Genomic DNA, 24,705 nt, shown 5'->3' on the forward strand with positions numbered 1-24,705 from the left:
GGAAAACTGGTATATAAAAAGTTGCAGACTGCTTTTTGAGGTGAAACACTCCTCTCAGTTAAATTTAAGTAGCTCAGTTAGGAGACATCAGCATCTGACTAATTTTCATACTTAATAACAAGATAAATCAGTGTGTTATGCAACATAATTCTTCATTTTTTATTTCTCTTATCAAAATACAATCATACAAAATGTTGAACTATATTATACAAAAGTTTATTATCTTTGGTATTTAAGATTTAGCTGTCAAAGAATCAGGTAAATGTTCAATTATATAAACACCAGAAATTTGTACTTGCTAAGCACAGTTTTTAAATGTAATTTCTCTTGACACACATGCACCATACTCTAATTACTCATCTGTTATGTCAGTCTCCTCTGATGGTTCTACCTTTTGACACTCTAATGGTAGAAAATAAAATATTTATTCAGAATGAGCAGATCATAAGTTCATCCCCAAAACTGTGCCACAGACAATGTAACATGTGCCGAGAGATTCAGTCTCTTCTTTCTGAGCATACCCAACACAGTGAATCACATTTCTGGTTCACACACAAAAATTATTAAAAAATATTTTAACCTTATTGTGTTACAGATTACAAGATCAGAGACTGCTCTATAATATGAAATTCCACCTCTGAATCTCAAGGCAGATTTCTAAAAATTACAGTTTCCATTATCTGTAACACTGTAATACATCATCAGAGACCGATATGGCAAAAAATACAATCAGGGTAATACGCAATGTGAAATAAATCAAAGTGTTTAATGAAACACCTAAATACAAGACCAGCATGTAATAGTAAATAAGTAAAGATTCAGACTAGAGAGGGCAAGAAATTTTCAAAATTCAAAGCAAAATACTGCACATACAATTATCATTAAGCATATTCCCTTTTAATCACATAGGCAAGAAGTAGTCTCACAACAGTGACAACAGAAATCCATACATGGTGGGTAATACACAGTCCAGTCGCATTAATATGACCAACACATATGTTCGATGTCAGCACGCAGTAACCATTTACAGACAGCAGGCGGCAGCATTACCAGATGCAAAAAACAGTGCAATCTTTGTCGTAATATGGAAACATGGTGATTTATCTGATGTCCAAAAGGGCATGATAACTGGATTTTGAGCCACGGTGGAAGCACTTCCGAAATGGCTAAGTTTGTAAACTGTCCGCATGCCACCATGGTTAAAGTATACCATGCGTGGTAAAATGGTGCAATGCGAAATCAGTGCCGAAGCAACTGTGGTGCACCACAGACCACAGATGACAGCGGTGAATGACAGCTGCGAATATGCGTACGGGCAAACAGACTTGCAACTGTTGAGCACCTGAATGTCCAAAAGAACCAATGACATTTCAGTGAACAGTGCTGCAAATGGATCTTCGCAGCACACTGCTGGTTCATACACCCAAACTGACTGATGTTCATCAGCGATGAAGGCTGGAATATGCACACAAGTACCACAACTGAACATCCACTGAGTGGCGACAGATGCCCTTTTAAGATGAATCACATTTTATGCATCATTGGACAGGTGGTCATTGGTGTGCACAGTGTGAAACATCTTAAAGCAAACACCCTGCACATGATATTGTCTGGGGAACAATTGTGTGGCACTCCCTGGGTCATCTTGTCATTCTGGTTGGCACTATGAACCAACACAAGTATGCATGTATCCTTGGGAACCATGCCCACTCCCACATGCAGCTTGTTTTTCCTCGGCACAGTGGCATCTACCAGCAGGACAGTGCAATGTGTTACACAGCTTGCAGTGTACGTGCCTGGTTCAAAGAGAACCAGATGAGTTTACCATACCCTCCTGGCCACCAAACTCTCCAAGATTTAAACCCAGTTGAGAATGTGGGGCACCTCTTCAATCAAGCTGTTCGCACTATGGATCCCCAGTCGCAAAACCTTGTGCAGCTGGCCACAGTACAGGGGAGGGGAGGGGGGGTGGTAGCACAGCTCTGTGTCCCTGTTAGTACCTTCCACCTCACTGATTTGATTCCTCCACATTTCACATTGGTTTACACTGAAAAGGTGGCTATTCAGGCTTTTGACAGGTGGTCACATTAGTGTGACTGGACAGTGTACAGCAGGAAGTACAACAAAAGTGAGCAGTTTCAAATTTAAATTCCAAGACTTATGAAAGCAAATGTTTTTACTCTGTTAGGAAAACAAGTGCCATGTATTAATAACTCAATCAGTTACAAAGACACATTTCCTGTTGGCCCCAATACTTTCCATGTACCACATGGAAGAAGCAAATTAATTTTCTCTACAAGTAATTACTACAAAACAGGCAAGAAATATTAAATAGATGTTTAAATAAATTAGTTTTGGAAAAGTGCAGGAGATCATCACTTCACATTTTTTTTCTCCACATAACTGCATACACCGTATGTAAGAAAATAGCAAACTTCTTGGAGCCAAAGTTTTATGGTGTTATTGCTTCAGAAAAAAACTTCAATATAGTTTGAATTGATGCCAGTAGTTTAGCAACCAGCAGGAGGAATAAAAAGTTTCACATTTAGCAACAGTCATTCATTTTAAGTGTCTCCCACCACTAATTTGTGTGTTGAAGAGGTCTGCCCCTTAATAAGCCAAATAAGTCCATATCAGGGGTTAGCAATGACTAGTGAAAATTGCCAAATATATTCAAGATTCTCACATGTGTGCTATCCTTATTTATTTATAGCCAGTGCAACATGAACAATGAAAAGTAGCACCAAAGAGATCAAAATTAATTGGAAACAGTTACACTGTATTTGATTTGCTGCTGATATAATCATCTTAGCAAATTCTGGTAACAATATGAACTTTACGCTAAAAGTTTGTCCGATGCCTTGGTTACACACAAACTAGAGGCAAACAAGACTAAAATAAAGGTGCTAAATAAATTGAAAAGACAAGTAAAGGCAAACATTAAGGTAGGGAGCAAAATGCTACCGCAAGTAAAACAATTTAGCTACTCGGGAAGTACAATAGCATACAACACAAGTATAATGGATATTTTTTTTAAAAAAAAAGGGACTGCAATGATTAAACAAGCATTCAGAAATAAGAATAACTTTTTGGACCATTTTAAGTTATTGCTGTGAAGGGTGGACTTGAGAGAAAAATGAGAAAAGAAAAAAAAATTAGAGTGCTGGGTATAGAGAAGAGCCACAAAAACACCCTGCGTTGAAAGGAAGTCTAATGAATAAATGTTAAAAGAAACTGAAGAGAAAAGGACTCTGATTAACATGACAGAGAGAAGAAAAACTGAATTAAGTGAACACCTAATTTCACATAACAGCTTTATAGAACACATCTTGAAAGAAAAATACTGAGGAAAAAATCAGTACGCTGGCCCTGAACATCCATATTGCAATGGAATGAACTGCAGTAACTGTGACCAAATGGTGAGAGACAGAGAAGGGTGGCACACCAACAATAGGTTGCCTTTAGTGTCTTATGATGACACAGGTGCTAATGCATTACTTGGAGAGAAATGTTTTTCAGTATGCAACCTTATATCCACTCTTAGAATTGGTCTTGATAAGCACTTCTAGCAGCAAGTAAAGTAATTACATCTATATAGCAGTCAATAATATAGATGGTAAAATGACAAAAATTAATGAAAAAATTATATTATTGCAGTTACTTTTGTTATTGTATCCTGTATAAATGACCTGATTTTTAAGTTCAATCTGAATGTAGTGTAGAACAAAACACATCCAGCTAGGCTCTTTTCACAGAATTTTTTTGTATTGTTACGGAATCTTTCAAAACAGATACACCATATATTTTAATGGCAGAAGGTGTTAATTATAATGATGTTGCTTTGATGCTTGGCACTCTTAACGGGGAGCAGCCCTATATAGATATTGCAGATACTTGTTTCATGAATTATCTCCTGTTTACAAGTTCACCTCCTCAACAGTCTTAAACAAATTTTAAGTATTTATAGACAAACAAAAGCTGTTTAAACTTAAACATCAACTGAACATTTAATTACTAGGGTAACACTGTGTATCCTACTCTGTATGATACAAAGTTTAAGTAGTGATTAAATATTGCACTCAGTAACTATTTTTATGTACAAAAAACATTCACATACTACTAATATTTACAACATGGTGAGAAATTAAATTAAATAAAAAATATTATATTGCTATAAACCTCTGTATGGGTACACATACAGATCACACTTTCTCTTTTTAAACTCTGGCAACTATATGTGCCAATACTTTTGCTAAATAAATTAAATATATTAAGTTTCTTTTTAACAGAAATTGTATAATTTAACATTATAAATTCGTTGTTAGGGTTATTACCAAGAACTGTGGGACAATTTGTTCATCTGAGGGGGGAAAAGGTTGGAATATTAATTACAAGACAGTGGCACACCACAAACATACCAGTAACAGTAGAATGTTATTGTTACTATACAATAACGTAAAAATGTTAAAAAACTATGAATATTATTTGGTATACATCTAGCAATGGCATTAACTCATTTGATTTATATTTCATTCTTGTGATTTTTATAGTAGCAACGAATTGAAACATATGGGATACCTAGTTCAAAGTCATCTCTAGGCCAGTACCGCAGCATAGGTGTCTGCTCTGGACGTTCCTCTTGGACAGCAAAGTATGCAAACAGCACACATGCAGTGTAGGATGCTATGAAGATCAGCACATGCCATAGAGCATGTAAGTATGGGAAGTTGAGGGACAGCCAGGTGTCACACAGAAGCCTGTCATTCAGCCAGCAGGTAACTGCTAGCAGCCACACAGCTGCGCAGCGCACTCCCAGACGGTATACCCGCCAGCACGGACACCTAAATACACAAACAAACAACACTCAAATCCAAATGTAATTAACACAAAGGAAATACAAATTACCATCAGTTATAAATAACATAATACATATCCAATGTTGAACCCTGCCTGACTTAGATCACTCGTCCATCCAACTGAGATCCAACCCCAATAACCCAAATCACCCTCTATTAACATTCAAGAATTTCTTAACTTCAATCCTTGCCTCACCATCATTCCCCAAATCCCTCAACATGAAACTAATCTTTCATCCACAGAAAGAATCGCAATCCACCAACTAAAAACTGATCCCAACCTTGTAATCCTACCTGCTGGCAAAGGCTCCACTACTGTGGTTTTGACCTGCAGGTATTACTTGGGAGAGGGACTCTGCCAGCTGTCAGATGCATCCATCTTGAAACCTCACCACAGGGGCTCCATTCCAGAAATACTACAGTATCTTCAGTCTTTCACCAAATCAATAGGCCCATCCCATCCCATTCCAAACACACAACCACTTCCTTTGTCACCCTAACCAACTACATACTCACCTACAGTTGCTTCAGTTTTGAAGGCATCTCCTACAGTCAAATTGATGGTACAGCAATGGACCCCCCCACATGGCACCATTTTATGTCAACCTATTCACGAGCCATCTAGAGGAACCTTTCCTAACCACCCAGAATCCCAAAAACACTCACCTGGCTCAGATTCACTGATAACTTCTTTGTTATCTGGACTGAGGGTACAGACACACTATCCACATTCCTCCAGAACCTCAACACCTTCTCACTTTACCTGGTCCTCCTCAATCCTCGATGTTGACCTCCACCTCAAAGATGGCTACATAAGTACCTCTGTCCATACCAAACTCACCAACCACCAGCAATACCTCCACTCTGACAACTGCCACCCATTCCACACCAAGAAGTGCATTCCATACAGCCTAACCATCCATGGGTATCATACTTATAGTAATGAGCAGTCCCTTTCCAAATATACCACCTGTCTCACTGAGGCCTTCACAAACCAAGAGATTTGTTGTGCCTTATCTCTCCAGTCACTTATCACCTCCAACATTCCCACAGTACCATCCAGGACTGGAGCAACTGAATAACATTCTCCACCAGAGATCTGACAACCTCTCGTCATGAACTAAAATGAGGATTATCCTACCCACTACCTTTCCCAGCCCTCCCGCAGTGGTATTCTGCCACCCACCAAACTTACGCAATATAATCGTTGTTGTTGTTATTGTGGTCTTCAGTCCTGAGACTAGTTTGATGCAGCTCTCCATGCTACTCTATCCTGTGCAAGCTTCTTCATCTCCCAGTACCTACTGCAACCTACATCCTTTTGAATCTGTTTAGTGTATTCATCTCTTGTTCCCCCTCTACGATTTTTACCCTCCACACTGCCCTCCAATACTAAATTGGTGATCCCTTGATGCCTCAGAACATGTCCTACCAACCGATCCCTTCTTCTGGTCACATTGTGCCACAAACTTCTCTTCTCCCCAATCCTATTCAATACCTCCTCATTAGTTATGTGATCTAACCATCTAATCTTCAGCATTCTTCTGTAGCACCACATTTCGAAAGCTTCTTTTCTCTTCTTTTCCAAACTATTTATCGTCCATGTTTCACTTCCATACATGGCTACACTCCATACAAATACTTTCAGAAATGACTTCCTAACACTTAAATCTACATTCAATGTTAACAAATTTCTCTTCTTCAGAAACACTTTCAGTGCCATTGCCAGTCTACATTTTATATCCTGTCTACTTCAACCATCATCAGTTTTTTGCTCCCCAAATAGCAAAACTCCTTTACTAATTTAAGTGTCTCATTTCCTAATCTAATTCCCTCAGCATCACAAGACTTAATTCGACTACATTCCATTATCCTCGTTTTGCTTTTGTTGATGTTCAGCTTATATCCTCCTTTCAAGACACTATCCATTCCGTTCAACTGCTCTTCCAAGTCCTTTGCCGTCTCTGACAGAATTACAATGTCGTCGGCGAACCTCAAAGTTTTTATTTCTTCTCCATGGCAATATAACTGTCCATCACTATTCATCCTTGCTCTCAATCCTTGCCTCACTGCTCAAATACCTGCAATAGACTTAGATGCAAGACCTGTTCCACACATCTTCCCACCACCACCTACTCCAGTCCAGTTATAGGCATCATCATTCCCATCAAAGGTAGGAGTATCTCTGAAAGTAGTCACATGATCTACAAAATTAAGCTGCAACCACTGCCGCTTTCTACATGGTCATGACAGCAAACAAGCTGTCTGTCAATATGAATAGCCACTGAAAAACTGAGGCCAAGAGACAGCTGGACCACACAGTTGCTGAACATTCTGTCCAATGCAACATGCTTCACTTCAATGACTGTTTCACAGCCTGGGCCATCTGGATTCTTCCTATCCACACCAGCTTTCCTGAACTGCACAGGCACGAACTCTCCCTACAATATGAGGGCTGTTCAAATAGTAAGGTGACTTTTCAAATTGTGCGGGCAATGTATATTCGATTATCGATCTTTTTTTTTTTTTTTTTTTTGTATATACTGGTACACATGTCCCAAATGTATGTTTACAGTTTCAAGTATACAGCATACTTCACTTTTTTGTGACAGATAGAAAGGTTAGACTTTTTTAGTGTGCTCGGCAATTTTCGATTATTATAAAAAAATTGAGCAAAGAATTTGCATCAAATTTTGTGTGAAAAATGGAATCAAGTTCTCTAAAACATTCGAAATATTGACAATAGCATATGGTGAGTCTGCTCTAAGTAAAAAAAGTTTAAAAGTGGCACAAGATCTTCCACGATGGCCGAGAAGATGCCAATAACGAACCTCACTCTGGATGTCCCAGCACAAGAACAACAGATGACGACGATGAGACTCTGAAGAAAATTGTTTTGGAAAATCGTCAAATTATCGAAGAGAAGTTGCTGAGGATGTTGGCATATCGGTCAGTTCATGCCATGCAATTTTTTCGGATGTTTGGGGCATAAGACATATGTCAGTGAAGCTTATTCCAAAACTTCTCAATTCTGATCAGAAGAACCGCCGCATGAGCATCACTCAGGAGCTCTTGAATGATGTCAATGATAATCATGATCTGCTCAAGAGGGTCATAACTGGCGACAAAACATTATGACATTCAAACAAAAGCCCAATCATCCCAATGGAAGCGTCCTGGAGAGCCAAGACAGAAAAAAGCACACGAAGTTCGATCAAATGTCAAAGTATTGCTCAGTGATTTTTTTCAATCACCATGGTGTAGTGCATCATGAACTTTTGTCTCAAGGTTGTACGGTCAATAAGGAGTATTACCTGGATGTTATGTGCTGTTTGTGAGAAGCAATACAGAAAAAAGTCCGGAATTGAGGAAAAACAATTCATGGCTTTTGCATCACGACAATACACCTGTTCATTCATTATTGCTTGCGAGAGATTTATTGGCCAAAAACAATATGACAATCATGCCTCAGCCACCACATTCACTGGATTTGGCCCACTGCGACTTTTTCCTGTTCCCAAAACAGAAGAGACCTATGAAAGGATGAAGATTTTCAACAATTGAGGAAATAAAAACTGCATCACTGGAAGGACTCAAGGCTGTACCAAAAAGTGCTTCGAGGATTGAAAGAAGCTTTGGCTCAAACGTATTGTATCTGAGGGGAATTATTCTGAAGCGGACAAAATGAATACTGATGAATAAACAGAAATTTTTTCATAAGAATATAAAGTCACTTTACTTTTTGAACACACCTCGTATATCCTACATTCCTGTAACCCTGTGGCCTCAACCTTAGCTAGCCTCTGGCCTTCACTCACCTCTCCCCTTCCCTGCTCCCACACCAGCCTTCTATTACTCCAGTGCACCCACTAACCTTTTTCCCCCTCCTCTACTTTTCCATTCTTCCTCCTCCCCTTCAAACCTCTAAACTGCCACTATAATTGAGTTGGTGTAATTTGATCCCTGACTGCTGCTGTGAGCTGGGCACAGCAGCTTCACAGGCCTATCTCATCCTTTACTATAACGTGATTTTGTAAATATCTCCATGGCAATGCCTCATTGTTATCACAGCTCTGTATTGGCTGTTATTAATACCTGCAGCCATTAGCACTTCGCAGTTGAAAGCTGGCAACAGAGCTACAAGCTGTCAGGGATCATCTTATGCTGCCTCAACTATAACAGCCCTACCCTGTCCCCACCACATCCCTGCATGCACCCTCAAGCAGCATTACACCTTCCCTCAAACCCCCACCCTGCTACTTCTCCCATTGCCCGACTCAGCCTCCTACTCATCCCAAAACACCCTCAGATTGCTTTTTCCATCAGCTGCTGCTACGGTACACTGCCCACCTTGGCGGTTGTGCTTGTGTGAATGTGTTTGGCCAAAACCACATATGTATAAAAGTCTTTTTGTTATGCCTATCTGTGACTCAGTGTCTCCTCTTTATCGTGAATAGCAGTCTACACTTTTTATTATACTGCCATAAAAACATATTTTAGAGGTAGAAGGAATGTTTATTTACCAATTTCCAAAACAAGAACAAGTTGAAAAAAACTGATAAGGAAAAACGAAATACTTATGTCTGGTTTTCATAGCTTTAAAAAACACATAAAAAGGATAAGAAAAAATAGAAAATTGGAAAATAATTGTTGAGACATAGTTCTGTGAGAGGGAAAGAGAAGTTGCTCTAAATATCACATTCCGAAGGGTGTAAGGAACAGGGACTGAGTCAGAAGCAACAATTGAGAAACAGGTTATAAACAAACACCAAAGCACAAATAATGAGTTGTTGATAATGAAGAGGTCAGAACCGAAGTCAAAAGAAATTTCATCTAAATAATATAAATGAAAAAAACATAAAAAATGTGGCTACAAGGAACAAAGCACTAAAATAAATAAAAAGAAAGCAAGCATATCAGTACACAGATGATAGAGAAAATAATGCAGTATGTAAATAGATACATGGAGGGATCAAGCAATGGAAAATCCAGGATGGAATGTAACAATATTTTGAAAAGGAAAGTTGCTGCTCACCATATAGCAGATGCGCACACGCGCGCGCACACACACACACACACACACACACACACACACACACACACACACACACACACACACACACACACGCGGCTGCAGTCTCGGGTAACTGAGTTCACCAATTGTTTATTATAATTTTGAGAGTCTTTTTGTTGTAAAAATCTGCGACTCAACATCTCCACTATATGTTGAGTAGCAACTTTCCTTCTCATAATATTGATAAGTGGAGGGAGAAAGTTACTGAAGAAAAATCCAGGAGCCAAGGCTTAGGTGAACAGTGTAAATTTAAAGTGTGTGGATTTGCATTCTGTTTCATGCTCAGAATCTACGAGGGTTGTTTTTTAAGTAAGGGCCGTTTTTATTTTTTAAAAAAAGATACAAATACTTTTGTAAAAAAACTTTAATTTTCTGATTCTACACACTTTTACCTATTTTTCTACATAGTTGCCTTGTTTATTTAAGCACTTGTCATACCGTACAACTAAGTTTTTAATTCCCTCTTCGAAGAATTCGGCCGCCTGCTCCGACAGCCAAGAGTTCATGGCCGCTTTCACTTTATCATTGTCATTGAAGCGCTGCCCGCCAAGATGGTGTTTCAGGTACTGGAAAAGGTGAAAATTGCTAGGAGCAAGGTCAGGGCTGTATGGTGATTGGTCCAAAACTTCCCAGCCAAAAGAATCAATCAAATCCCGAGTCTTTTGAGAGGTGTGAGGGCTAGCGTTATCGTGCAGGAGCAAAACTCCTTTTGTCAGCATGCCGCGCCTTTTGTTTTGAATTGCTCTGCGGAGCTTCTTTAGAGTTGCACAGTAGGCATCTGAGTTGATTGTCGTTCCTCGTGGCATAAAGTCCACTAGCAAAACACCGCGCCGGTCCCAGAACACAGTTGCCATAATCTTGCACTTTGGCAGCGTCTGTTTGGCTTTGACCTTGACAGGTGAGGTTGTGTCGCCATTCCATTGATTGTCGCTTGCTTTCGGGAGTAATATGGGATACCTATGTTTTATCTCCAGTGACAATCCCCTTCTTCCTCGTAACGAATCAAAAAGTCCAATGAAGTGGCAAATCTCTTCCCTTTATGGTCCTCTGTGAGGAGTCTGGGTACCAACCGAGAACACAGTTTCTTAAAGTTTAGGTTTTCAGACACAATTTTGTACAAAACTGATCTTGAAAACTTGTGGAAATTCCAAACAAAGAGTGGAAACTGTGAATCTTCTGTCCTCACGAATCTTTGTTTCGACTGCAGCCACCAAATCATCAGTGATCACAGATGGACGGCCTGAGCGTTCTTCGTCATGGACATTTTGACGGCCATTTTTAAACTCTCTAACCCATTGACGCACTTTACCTTCACTCATTGCATTCAAGCCATAAACTTCTGTCAACTGACGATGAATTTCTGCAGCTGATAGGCTTCTCGCGGTCAAAAAACGTATCACTGACCGTATCTCACATGCGGCGGGCGATTCAATAATCGTAAACATTATAAAGTAGCACAGCGATGCGTACACATCAGCTACAGAGCTGCAACTTGCATCAGTGTGAACGGGAAGGATGCCGGCAAGTGGCGCGGTGGCTTGTTGCGGCGTCCGCGCGAACTACAGGACTATACGCGCGAACGGCCCTTACTTTTAAAACAACCCTCGTATCTACCATCTCCAGACGACTGAAGCATTTGTGTTGGATAGGTTCTCAGTACCAACAACAGAGATTAAAAACACTGCAGATGGAAGTTGCCTTTCCAATCTGTTATTGGCTCTCGCCATCCAACCAGTCTGTGATTGCCGTTTTCCCCCTTGTATTCTCCATTCACACCTCCCTTCCTCATTTTTTTAAATTTCTGTTTTGTATTATACTCCTTTGTCTCTAATCATTGTCACATTACAACCATTTATAGTTTTTTCATGTGTCCCATATCTTGTATTTTCCTCATTGGTTTCTGATTTTTACCATCTTCTGATTACTTTTACATTTAGTTTTATCTCTAGTGTTTGACTGATGACTTATATCAGACTTATTTTTAGTGCTGTGGGAATCTGCACATTAGTTTCAGTCCACTTTTCCCCTGCATGTTGATTGTCTTCAGATTCAGTTTTTGGGCGACTTATCCCATTCCTTCTCTCTGGATTCAAACCTACATCCCTTCTTTAGCCTGGCTGAATTGGTCAAAAATGTTAGCCTCACCAACCACAGATCTCTGGCAGAAGACTATTATCAGAGACTTCTATTCTGTAACAATGTCTGGTGCATATTTCTTAACTTAAGCTGTAAAGTGGAGAATTCTACAGCCCTAATGAATAGGCCAGCTATCCTTACCTATAGGAAGCAACTGTTCAGATAACAAAATACATGAGGATGCATAGTTTTGTTCATAAGATACAGAACTCCCCCCACACCACCGCTATAACCCACTGACTCAATGAACATTAAAATGTAGTAAAAAATACACACACATTCAATGGATTTTTTAACCTGTGAAAAGCAACTGACAATGTAGAATGAGGCAAGATCTTCAAAATTATGAGAAAAGTAGGAGTAAGCTAAAGGGACAGACAGATAATATACAATATGTACAAGAACCAATAAGGAAAAATTAGAACGGAGGACCAAGAACCTTGGATTAAAAGGATGTTGTCTTTTGTCCCTACTGTCCAATCTCTATGACAGAAATTTAAGAAATGTTTTTAAGACTGGGTTTAAGATGGTGAAAGCTATCAGTGATAAGTTACGCTGATAACATTGCTATCTTGAGTGAAAGTGAAGGAGAGTTACAATATGTATTGAATTAAATGAACAGGCTATTGAGTACAGAATATGTATTGAAAGTAACACGAAGAAAGACTAAAGAAATGAGATGTAGCAGAAATAAGATAAATGATACACTTATCAAAAATTGGGGACCACAAAGTAGATAAAATTACAGAATTCTGTTACCTTAGAGTTATCTTGTTATCAGGAGTTACCTTGCTATCAGGAGAAAGAAAACTGGCGTTCTAGAGGTCACAGCGTGGAATGTTAGATCCCTTAATCAAGCAGGTAGGTTAGAAAATTTAAAAAGTCAAATGGATAGGTTAAAGTTAGATATAGTGGGAATTAGTGAAGCTTGGTGGCAGGAGGAACAAGACTTCTTATCAGGTGAATACAGGGTTATAAATACAAAATCAAATAGGGGTAATGCAGGAGTAGGTTTAATAAAAAATAGGAATGCGGGTAAGCTACTACAAACAGCATAGCGAACACATTATTGTGGCCAAGATAGATACGAAGTCCACGCCTACCACAGTAGTACAAGTTTATATGCCGACTAGCTCCGCAGATGACGAAGAGACAGATGAAATGTATGATGAGATAAAAGAAATTATTCAGATAGTGAAGGAAGACAAAAATTTAATAGTCATGGGTGACTGGAATTCAATAGTAGGAAAAGGAAGAAAAGGAAACGCAGTAGGTGAATATGGAATGGGGATAAGGAAGGAAAGAGGAAGCCGCCTGGTAGAATTTTGCACAGAGCACAACTTCATCATAGCTAACACTTGGTTCAAGAATCATGAAAGAAGGTTGTATACATGGAAGAACCCTGGAGATACTAAAAGGTATCAGATATATTATATAATGGTAAGACAGAGATTTAGGAACCAGGTTTTAAATTGTAAGACATTTCCAGGGGCAGATGTGGACTCTGACCACAATCTATTGGTTATGAACTGTAGATTAAAACTGAAGAAACTGCAAAAAGGTGGGAATTTGAGATGGGGCCTGGATAAACTGAAAGAATCAGAGGTTATAAAGAGTTTCAGGGAGAGCATATGGGAACAATTGACAGGAATGGGGGAAAGAAATACAGTAGAAGAAGAATGGGTAGCTTTGAGATATGAAATAGTGAAGGCAGCAGTAGGTAAAAGGATAAGGCCTAATAAAAATCATCAGGTAACAGAAAAGATACTGAACTTAATTGATGAAAGGAGAAAATACAAAAATCCAGTAAACGGACCAGGCACAAAGGAATACAAACATCTCAAAAATGAGATCGACAGGAAGTGCAAAATGGCTAAGCAGGGATGGCTAGAGGATAAATGTAAAGATGTAGAGGCATATATCACTAGGGGTAAGATAGATAATGCCTACAGAAAAATTAAGGAGACCTTTGGAGAAAAGAGAGCCACTTGTATGAATATCAAGATCTCAAATGGAAACCCAGTTCTAAGCAAAAAAGGGAAAGCAGAAAGGTGGAAGGAGTATATAGAGGGTCTATACAAGGGCGATGTTCATGAGGACAATATTATGGAAATGGAAGAGGATGTAGATGAAGATGAAATGGGAGATATGATACTGTGCGAAGAGTTTGACAGAGCACTGAAAGACCCAAGTCGAAACAAGGCCCCGGGAGTAGACAACATTCCATTAGAACTACTGATAGCCTTGGGAGAGCCAGCCCTGACGAAACTCTACCATCGGGTGAGCAAGATGTATGAGACAGGCGAAAATACCCTCAGACTTCACGAAGAATATAATAATTCCAATCCCAAAGAAAGCAGGTGTTGACAGATGTAAAAATTACCGAACTATCAGTTTAATAAGCCACAGCTGCAAAATACTAACATGAATTCTTTACAGACGAATGGAAAAACTGGTAGAAGCCGACCTCGGGGAAGGTCAGTCTGGATTCCGTAGAAATGTTTGAACATGTGAGGCAATACTGACCCTATGACTTCTCTTAGAAAATAGATTAAGGAAAGGCAAACCTATGTTTCTAGCATTTGTAGACTTAGAGAAAGCTTTTGACAATGTTGACTGGAATACTGTCTTTCAAATTCTGAAGGTGGCAGGGGTAAAATACAGGGAGCGAAAGGCTATTTACAATTTGTACAGAAACAAGATGGCAGTTGTAAGAGTCATGGGGCATGAAAGGGAAGCAGTGGTTGGGAAGGGAGTGAGACAGGGTTGTAGCCTATGCCCGATGTTACTCAATCTGTATATTGAGCAAGCAATAAAGGAAACAAAAGAAAAATCTGGAGTAGGAATTAGAATCCATGGAGAAGAAATGAAAACTTTGGGGTTTGCCAATGACATTGTAATTCTGTTGGAGACAGCAAAGGACCTGGAAGAGCAGCTGAACAGAATGGACAGTGTCTTGAAAGGAGGATATAAGATGAACATCAACAAAAGCAAAACAATGATAATGGAATCCAGTCGAATTAAGTCGGGTGATGCTGAGGGAATTAGATTAGGAAATGAGATACTTAAAGTAGTAAGGGAGTTTTGCTATTTGGGGAGCAAAATAACTGATGATGGTCGAAGTAGAGAGGATATAAAATGTAGACTGGCAATGGCAAGGAAAGCGTTTCTGAAGAAGAGAAATTTGTTAACATTGAGTATAGATTTAAGTGTCAGGAAGTCATTTCTGAAAGTATTTGTATGGAGTGTAGCCATGTATGGAAGTGAAACATGGTTGATAAATAGTTTAGAGAAGAAGAGAATAGAAGCTTTTGAAATGTGGTGCTAGAAGAATGCTGAAGATTAGGAGGGTAGATCATGTAACTAGTGAGGAGGTATTGAATAGAATTGGAGAGAAGAGAAATTTGTGGCACAACTTGACTAGAAAAATGGATCGGTTGGTAGGGCATATTCTGAGGCATCAAGGGATCACCAATTTAGTATTGGAGGGCACCATGGAGCGTAAAAATCGTAGAGGGAGACCAAGAGATGAATACACTAAACAGATTCAAAAGGATGTAGGTTGCAGTAGGTACTGAGAGATGAAGCTTGCACAGGATAGAGTAGCATGGAGAGCTGCAGCAAACTAGTCTCTGGACTGAAGACCACAACCACAACCACAACAACAACAACAACAACACATGCAAAATTACCCATTTTGAACAAAGCAAGGACGAAATAAATAGCAGATCAGCATAGGCAAAGCTCCTTCTCTGGCCAAGGTAAGTCTTCTAGTATCAAAAATTGGGCTTAAAAGGTGGAAGAAATTGCTGGGAATGTAGAATTGGAGCACCATGATAGTGAATCATGGGTTGTGAAAAAACCAGCAGAGAAGAGAATCAAGGTATTTGGGATGTGTTGGTATAAAAGGATGTTGAAAATTAAGTGGACTGATAAAATAAAGAATGTTGACATTCTGCACAGGATCGGTGAAGGAAGAAACATATCGAAAATTATGACAAGGAAAAGCGACAGAATGATAGGACTTGTTTTAAGACATCAAGGAATAATTCCATGTAGTAGAGGGAGCTGTAGAGGGTAAAAACTGTAGGAGCAGAGAGAGAAAGGAATAAAGTGCTACTCTGAGGTTAAGAGATTGACACATGAGAGGAATTCATGGCGGGTCACTTCAAACTAGTCTTAAGACTGAGGACTCCAAACAAAAAAGGAAAAAAAAAGTGTCTTGGAAGGCCTGACCAGCAAGAGTGGTAGTTAACTGGACTAACACATAACAAGAAAGCCATGGCACCTGGTGGGAAATATACTATCATGTGCAAATGATTCGCTCACTTCATCACACTTACAAGCAACAGTACCTCTCGCCCAAAGACCTCATGAAAAGTTTTGTTGTGATAAGATTCTTCACATTCGTACTAGTGGGAGAGAGAAGAACATTTTAGGAGAGTGAGCTGTCCCAGCTTAGGTGGTCTTGTGCAACATTGATTTATGTCCACTTTAACAAGTGAAGAGGCAATTTTTATGTGCAGATACACAGCATAACAGTGGATTTCTCTTTCACCATTAACAGTGGACATCTTCATGGAAACATCTGAGGAACCTGTACTTCATTGCACACTACTGAAATCAAAATGCTTGCTTCAGTATGTTTTGAATACTTTTGTAATCTGCCTGCATGTGGAAAGAAAACTTTGTCAGTTCCACCAGTATCCCTATAAACAGCACCAAAACATTCACTTTACAGTGGAAATAGAGAAGAAAGATGTGTTGCCATTTCTTGACACTGAAGTGGACAGCACTAGATGGTACACCTGGATACACAGTTCCCAAGAAGCCCAAAATCATCAGTAGATATCTACATGCTACATCTCAACACTACCTACAGCAGAATAATTCTGTATTGAGTTAAGAGGAGTCACTGAATGTGTGAAACGTAAAGTCTGAACTGCAGGAGCTGTGAACTACCTTCAGAGTTAATGGGTACAGCAATGTAAGCATAAACAAAATCATGACTTCAAAGAACAATAGCAAAAGGCTAAAGCTTTATGAGAGGCCATTCACACTAACATCAAAGGGTACATTGGTAACATGACTTGTGGATGATTACAGGAAGTTATAATAGTGGAACAGCTGATTTCCACTGATGAGGCAAAACATAACGACCACCTGCTTAATAGCATGTTTGTGCAGCCTCGAAATGAAATACGTCACTGATTCTGGGTATCAGGGATCCAAGAGTTTGTTGGTAGGTTTGTGGAGGTATGTGGCATTAGATGTCTACACACAGTTCATGTAATTTGTGTAAATAATGGGCCATTGATTTTCATATGCGGTGATCGCAACCCATAGCAACAAAAATTAGTTACATAAGATTTAGATTAGGCAAATTTGGTCACCAAGATATCAACGTAAGTTCACTATAATGCTCCTCAAACCACTGTAGTACAGTTGTGGCTCCAAGACATGGACAGTTATACTACTGAAAGATGACATCACCATTGGGGTAGATATCAAATATCAAGGGATGCAGGAGGTTCGCAACTGTCAGTGTGTGTCTGTGTACTATCACAGGTCTCTTGCAAGCACAGGACAATGTTTCCCATAACATAACAGCACTGCATGTTTCGAGCTGCCATTCGCCTCTGATGACCGTGTTTGTGAAGGTGACCAGCGACCTAACACAGCAAAAATGTGCTTTACCCAAAGAGCCGACACATTTCCATCGATCAACAGTCGAGTCCCAATAGTTCCGTGCCGACTACAATCTAAACTGACTATATCGTTGGGTCAACATGTGAACACATAGGGGTGGTCTGCTGCTGAGCTCCATGTTCAGCAATGTACAATGATCAGTGTACTCCAAAACACTTGTGCTTGCACCATAACTGCACTCTTTTGGCAGTGATGCCACAAATCACCATCTATCCTCCTTTACAGAGCAAACAAGCCTCCGAACCCCATATTTAGCACCTAGTGGTAGTTTCACTGTTCTTCTACCTCTTTCCGTAAATGCTCACAACAGTAGCATGTGAACATTTGACTAGCTTCACCATTTTCTAGATACTCATTCACAGACTTTGCATCATAATAATCTGGCCTCTGTCAAAGTTGCACATCTCAATGGAGTTCCCCATATGCAGTCCATATCTTCACTAGATGATCCCTGTCCATGTCTGTTCTGCTTATATATTTATGTTACCACATCACATGCCCACAATGCCACCAGGTGGCATCCAGCATCACAGTAGGCAGTGGCCATAATGTTTTGTCTGGTCAGTATATAAAGCCAGTGATGTTTTCATTTTGATCACATGAGGAGTATTAAACATTTAATGTAACAACAACCTTAATATACTATGTACTAGAGAGCTATCAAATTATTTTTTTGGAGAATCATCTGTGGGTGCAAAAAACACATAAACACATAATTAATAATTTGCACCAAGTTTTCATTTTCTACTTTTGCCACAGACTGGTGTTTCTGTCATTGATACGCACTGATCAACCAGAACATTATGACCACCTACCTAATAGCCAGTATGTCCACCTTTGGCAGACAACAGCAATGAGGCATCATGACATGAAATCAATGAGGCCTTGGTAGGTCACGGGAAGGATTTGGCACCACATCTTCACACACAAGTCACCTAATTCCCATAAATTCTGGGGAGGGAGGCGATCAGTTCTGACACCACGTTCAATCACATCTGAGATGTGTTCGATCAGACTCAAATCTGGCGAGTTGGGGGGCCAGCATATCAATTGGAACTCACTACCTTGAACCATTCCGTCACACTCCTGGCCTTGAGGCTTGGTGCATTATCTTGTTGACAAATACCACTGTCATCAGGAAACATGATCATCATGACATGGTGTACGTGATCTGCAACCAGTGTATGGTACTCACTGGCTGTCAATGTCTTGCACAAGCTCCACAGGACCTGTGGATGCTCCCTGAATGTTCCCCAGAGCCTCCGTTAGCTTGTCTCCATCCTGTTGTACAGGTGCCAAGGAGCTGTTCCCTGCAAGATGACAGATTCGTGCCCTCCCATCGACACGATGAAGAAAGTATTGGGATTCATCAGACCGTGCAGTGCTTTGGCACTGCACCACTACCCAGTGCTGATGATCATGTGCTCATTTCACTCGCAGTTGCCGATGTTATGGTGTTAACATTGGCACATGCAAGAGTCATCGGCTGCGGTGGTCCATCGTTAGGAGTGTTTGATGCACTATGTATTTAGACAAACTTGTACTCTGCCCAGTATTAAAGTCTGATGTTAGATTCACCATAGTTCGTTGCCTGTCCTGTTTTACCAGCCTGTCCAGCCTACAACGTCAGACATCTGCAATGACGGGTGGCCGCCAAACCCCGCAATGTCTGGTTGTGGTTTCATCTTGGTTTTGCCATCTGTTGAAGACACTCACCACAGCACAATCTGCCCACAGTCAAACTCAACAATCTGCTCTCAGCCAAACTCAAATTGATCATGCGCCTTCCCCATTCTACACATGGACAGGTGGCACTGCTATTGTTTGGACAGGTTTATATCAATATTAGGTTGGTGGTCATAATGTTCAGGATTATCAGTGTATATACTTGCAGGACACTGGATGCAAATAAACAAGTAATAATGGAAAATGAAAATGTCAGTTTCCATCCTAACCTACACTTCTGGCTATGCTACAGATCAATCTGTCATTTCAACTGAGATTTCACTTTCTAATTCACTGTCTTCGTTAACACTCAATGAAACTGTCACCTCCCAACCTAATTTAGACCTTGGGTAACATTACAAATCAGTCTCTCACCATAACATAGATTCTGCCTCTGAGATGAAATCATTAATAATATTTCAACACAGACTTTGCAAAATTGCTGTGTTATCAAAGTACTCTTACAAGCATCAAAAGCAGAAAATGAAGAAAGAGTGACATACAAAATATGATTAATCCTATGTTAGTGACATGAAGATGCTGGTGACCACATACTATCTCCTACTGACTGTCTGAAGCTTGATGAAGAGTTGCCTTTCTGTCTGCTCTGTGCCATGGACAAAGCAACCACTAAACTAGACACTTGCTTTGTACCACCAAAGCTCCCACTGATTCACTGCTCATGCCAGGAATTTATGAGATCTGTTGATAGAGTGCAGAGTAATTTACATGGGAGAGGCAGAAGCAGCATGACTAAAGGAGCACGAATATCACATGCAGCATCATAAATCCACAATGGCAGAGCACCAAATGAATATGGTGTACATGCATAGTTCAAGGAAGCACACTTGCTAGCCAGGTAGCCATTAGCTTCAAGAGAAAGTTATGAGAGGTCATCGCAACAGCCAAGAAGCCCATGAGTTTGAAACGTGTTGGTGGTGACAGGCCTCTATCATTGTGCTTGCTAGCAGTAACTGGTATATGAACAGTCTTGAGGCTGAAAGCACTTCTGCGGAAGGTCCATAATATACTGACCCAGTCACCACCTACAGAAGCAGCACGATCTCACAACAAGCAGCTCCCTCCTGATTCACTAATGTTGGAAAGTAAAATTTCATCATAAATTACAGTCAACAAAGAGCGTCAGTTTCCTCTCTCTCCATTCCCAACATCCAGTCATAGGCCACATATTATTGTCACTTCTTTTAAGGAATCAAAGGAACAGGAGTGATTATCTTGAGCAACAAGTCAGGCAACAAACATTTAATTGTAAAATCTTAGATATTCCGCCAAATAAAGGACTGGTCTTTTTCATTCAGTGAATTTACTGGAAGGGTTATTTTGTCATAACACTGTTATATGACCAGTACTGATTGGAATTGGATAAAAGTGTAGGAGAATATTTCTGCACAGTAACTGTGACATGGAGCATCAATATTCTTTCCTCTTAAGAAGTTAATGTGGAGAACCTATGCAACCAACTCACAGATATTATAGGTAATGCACTTAAGTGGTTCCAACAGTAGTACTATGGGCATTGTATGAAAGCAAAGAGTGTTTCACTACAGATTCATACCAAGCCAAAGTCTTCCTGTGAAAAGCAGAGTAAAGCCAAAACAAGAGTGATGACACCTATATGTTGCAAGAGCTGAAAGCAAATCTAAACGTTTACATTAATGGTCATCTGCTTACCTCTTTAATTCATGGATGAGCAAGAAAAAGGCAGGAATTCCAAGCGTCATTAGTGCAAATGCATTTACAGCTGGGTGTAGAATTGCCAGGCCTGTGGCAAATATTGTCATAACTGTTGCTGCCAAGCTAAATAGCTTCCTGTAATTCAATCAAATCATCATGTTAGTTCACAGTTATTTATTTAACCTGTACAACTCTATGTGCATTTAAGACTATCATTCATCACATCTTAAGTGAGAAATGGAACTTGTTAAGCAGTGCAATACTATCATGGATAATTCCAGTTAAGGTACATGGTTTTTCATTCATTATAACAGGTGGTCCAAATTATGTATTTAAGCATAGTCACTTTTCAGTGGGAGGAATGAATAAATTAGGGAAAGAATTGGAGTGGCAGGGTATTTCAATGCAACTAAGAAAGATTTTTGACAATGAAAGGCTATCAAATGGAAGAGTGGTAGCTCTATATAGAACTAATTATATCTCAATGTTGACCTACAATTACATATTATTTTGGATGAGAGTGAGTAAAGAAAGGGTCAAATGTAACAACTGGACTTTTTTGGCCAAGATTATTAAAGACTGCTTACTGAGAGTAAATAACTTGAACATTCTTCCTTCCCAACTGCTAACAAGAGAGTAGTGTCAAATGAGACATGTTCTACAGTAATTGTTAAATAGGAATTGCTGAAACATGCAATTCTATAATAAATTGATGGTAAAGTGTCAGATTCACACAACATTTGTCAGAAAAACACAAAATTACATAATATTTTCTTGTTTATCATTGGCAATCTCTGACCTCTTGATACATCTGATTAATAACTGTTCAGTACATCTGCAAAGTGGAGTGCAGTGGTCATGAATGCAGAATGAAAGGAAGGAATGATTTTTTGGTCTATGAAACTAAGCTACATTGCAGAATTTACAGACATGGATTAAAATTCTCATTAAATTGTAACCCTTAGAATCTGTCATGTCTTTGTAATACGGTATTCTTGTGTGACTAATACATCCCTTTAATAAAATTTTAACATCCAAAAGTCATCCTCCCAATTATTTTCAACAACAGATTTAATAAGGATCAATAGCCAGTATCACGAAACGGAAATACGTTATTTTTACCTGTCATTCTGAAAGAAATGTGGAAAGAACCTCCTTGGGAAAAACATGGCAAATGCTGCCATGAAGACCCACAAAATTGCGAGTTCATCCAGCAGCTGCCCAATGAGACTAAGTGTAGCATGAAAATACGCTGAACTAAATCCAACGACGATCAGTAATACCCAAATGACATTAATTCCTGGATTAACAAATCTTGCATACTCTCTGAATAAATGCATTAAAAGTGGCGGCAGGAGAAAGAACAGCACGTTGCTGAACTGCAAAGAAAAATAAAATAATGTCAAAGTATCCAATATGCATAACAACAGTAGGAACAAAGCATCTGCCTGCATTTAAAATATAATCAAGGTTTTGAAAACACAACTAGTACTAACTGTATTAACGAATTCGGCGATGACAGGAGATATTAAGTAATTTCCTTCACACCAGTCAACAGGAGAACTACCAGGTTCCAGGGGCTGCCACATGATTTTGTTGACAAAAATGTATTTTTCTGTAATCATAAATATCGTGTGAATTCACTTACACAATAAAAGCAAGAGCATTTAAAAATGAAGTATCTGTACCTTCAGCCATATACTTACGCAACAACTAAAAAGTCTGCAGTTACCTCGGACCTGGTTAACCCCTGAACACGCTGCCAGGTAAAAAATCGCCTGGCTGTGTGTCGACGCTCTTCTGCACGCCTTGACGTTTTCCTTTGTGTCGAGCCTGGCATGTTATCGCAGCAACAGCTGACTGTAAACATTGCGATGTTGCCATTTTGCACAACAGCACGTGGGCTACAGTTGTCAGTTGATGTTCAAGGTCGCATAACACCCGTATGGCGATCAGCGTAATATTTGTGTATTCATGCTTCAGAATATACCCAGAGTCTTGTTGAAAGTATCATTAATATAGATTATTTCGTGAGTTCAGATCGTAGAAGATTAATTGCTCTGGATTATTAATCAAATGACGGGCTGTTAAATGACAATTTTTCTTTCTTCCTATGGAATGTTAATGAATACCAGTATACTTTTCGTGTTCAGTGAGCAATAAACATTCTTATCCATTTATCAAAACAGAACTGGTTAATGCAATTGCAATTTTAGACATGTTTTTCAATCTTTTGTCAGGGCATACTGCTTCAAGGTTACCCACCCGGTAGTACTTAGAGACGCTAGTCGCAGCGATTTTTGTTTGCAATTGTTATCCATAAGCAACCAGCATCTCAGTTAAAAATAACTGAAATAAATTAACTGTTCAGCTAGATGCTGAAGTTAACAGGTGATTTTGTGCAACGTATTTTCATGGGTCTGAAGGACAAACTGAACTGTAAAAAAAAAATCACCTAAGAGGCAGACTTGCTATTTTGCCAGATGCTTTATTTGCCTGTGAGTATTTTTACATGCTATCCCTGTCATCAAACAAAATATTTAGAGACTGTCAATGAGAACAAGCAAAAGACACAAGGCAGTTATACTGCATACCGAAATTAAGTAAATGGCAATAATAATAAATAATCACATAAGAGATCAATTACAAGATAAATGCAGTACATATTAGGTCAATGAGAAGGGCAATAAATTAATTAAATGACAAAACAAGGTTATATAATACAGTCTACTACTTATCTGTAGTTCATTGGCATAAGAAATGCACAGTAGGTCATTTGTCACACACTCACAGAAATGATGAGCAGAGAGAAATCCTTTACTTTCCTTCCCTTTTCTTTTTTTTTTAAAAAAAAAAAAAGAAGCTTATTTTAAATTTATTTATTGGCAGTTTCAGGTAATTTGTTGAAAGAATTATGGGTCTGTGGGAAATACCTGTAACCACATAAAATGAGGTGCATATCATTTAAATGTACAGAATTGTCATTTTATTATTCATTGTCCAAGGTACACATTCTTGTTGATGACATCGGAGAAGAAGACACAAAGAGATAAAAGTTTGTACCAAAGATAACAAGTACTACAGTCAGTTGATGGACTGATTATTCACACTTAGCCCCCACCCCACCTCCTATGCCATCAATGCAGAGCGCCTGGAATGCCATGAGACAGAAAATTTATCTATCAGCCAGCTTCACTTTAATGACCTCTTCGTACACTGGGCTTGAAAACTGTTGCTGTGGCTTCCTGACTTTTCAAATGTTGTGTGTTGGCCACTGCATTACTCAAGTCAGCCTAAGTTGATCCCTGGCAGTTGCAGTGGGCTGGGAGCAGCAGCTTCGCTGATGCACCTCAACCAATCAAATTATGCGATTTTGTAATTGGCTGTATGGCAACACATCAGCATTGTTACAGCTCTGTTGACAGCTACTGTTTTTGTCTGCAACTGTTGGTGGCTTACAATTGAAAACTGGCAAGAGCACTGTTAGATGTAAAGGATCATATTACACTG

The 24,705-nt window shown here is 39.3% G+C and overlaps 1 protein-coding gene across 1 annotated transcript; it reads right to left on the reverse strand.

Moving 5' to 3' along the window:
- Window positions 1-2,402: 2,402 nt before the first annotated feature.
- LOC126191093 (alkaline ceramidase) lies at window positions 2,403-23,025 on the reverse strand. The gene is made up of 5 exons (XM_049931820.1): window positions 22,902-23,025; window positions 22,692-22,810; window positions 22,318-22,574; window positions 21,193-21,330; window positions 2,403-4,841 (listed from the first exon to the last, which is right to left on the reverse strand). Exons 2-5 carry the CDS (start codon window positions 22,782-22,784, stop codon window positions 4,523-4,525), a joined length of 807 nt encoding a protein of 268 aa, XP_049787777.1. The 5' UTR covers window positions 22,785-22,810; window positions 22,902-23,025; the 3' UTR covers window positions 2,403-4,522.
- Between the last annotated feature and the right edge of the window lie 1,680 nt (window positions 23,026-24,705).

The sequence above is a fragment of the Schistocerca cancellata genome, chromosome 6 (assembly GCF_023864275.1).
Source record: "Schistocerca cancellata isolate TAMUIC-IGC-003103 chromosome 6, iqSchCanc2.1, whole genome shotgun sequence".
NCBI lineage: Eukaryota > Metazoa > Arthropoda > Insecta > Orthoptera > Acrididae > Schistocerca > Schistocerca cancellata.

What these genes read in the sequence shown, in the direction of transcription:
- LOC126191093 (XM_049931820.1), bottom strand. Translation starts at nt 22,784, where the DNA reads ATGTGGCAGCCCCTGGAACCTGGTAGTTCTCCTGTTGACTGGTGTGAA. An exon ending in TCGCCGAATTCGTTAATACA is followed by an intron (nt 22,575 to 22,691) that starts GTTAGTACTAGT and finishes TTTTCTTTGCAG; the next exon opens with TTCAGCAACGTGCTGTTCTT. An exon ending in CATTTCTTTCAGAATGACAG is followed by an intron (nt 21,331 to 22,317) that starts GTAAAAATAACG and finishes ATTGAATTACAG; the next exon opens with GAAGCTATTTAGCTTGGCAG.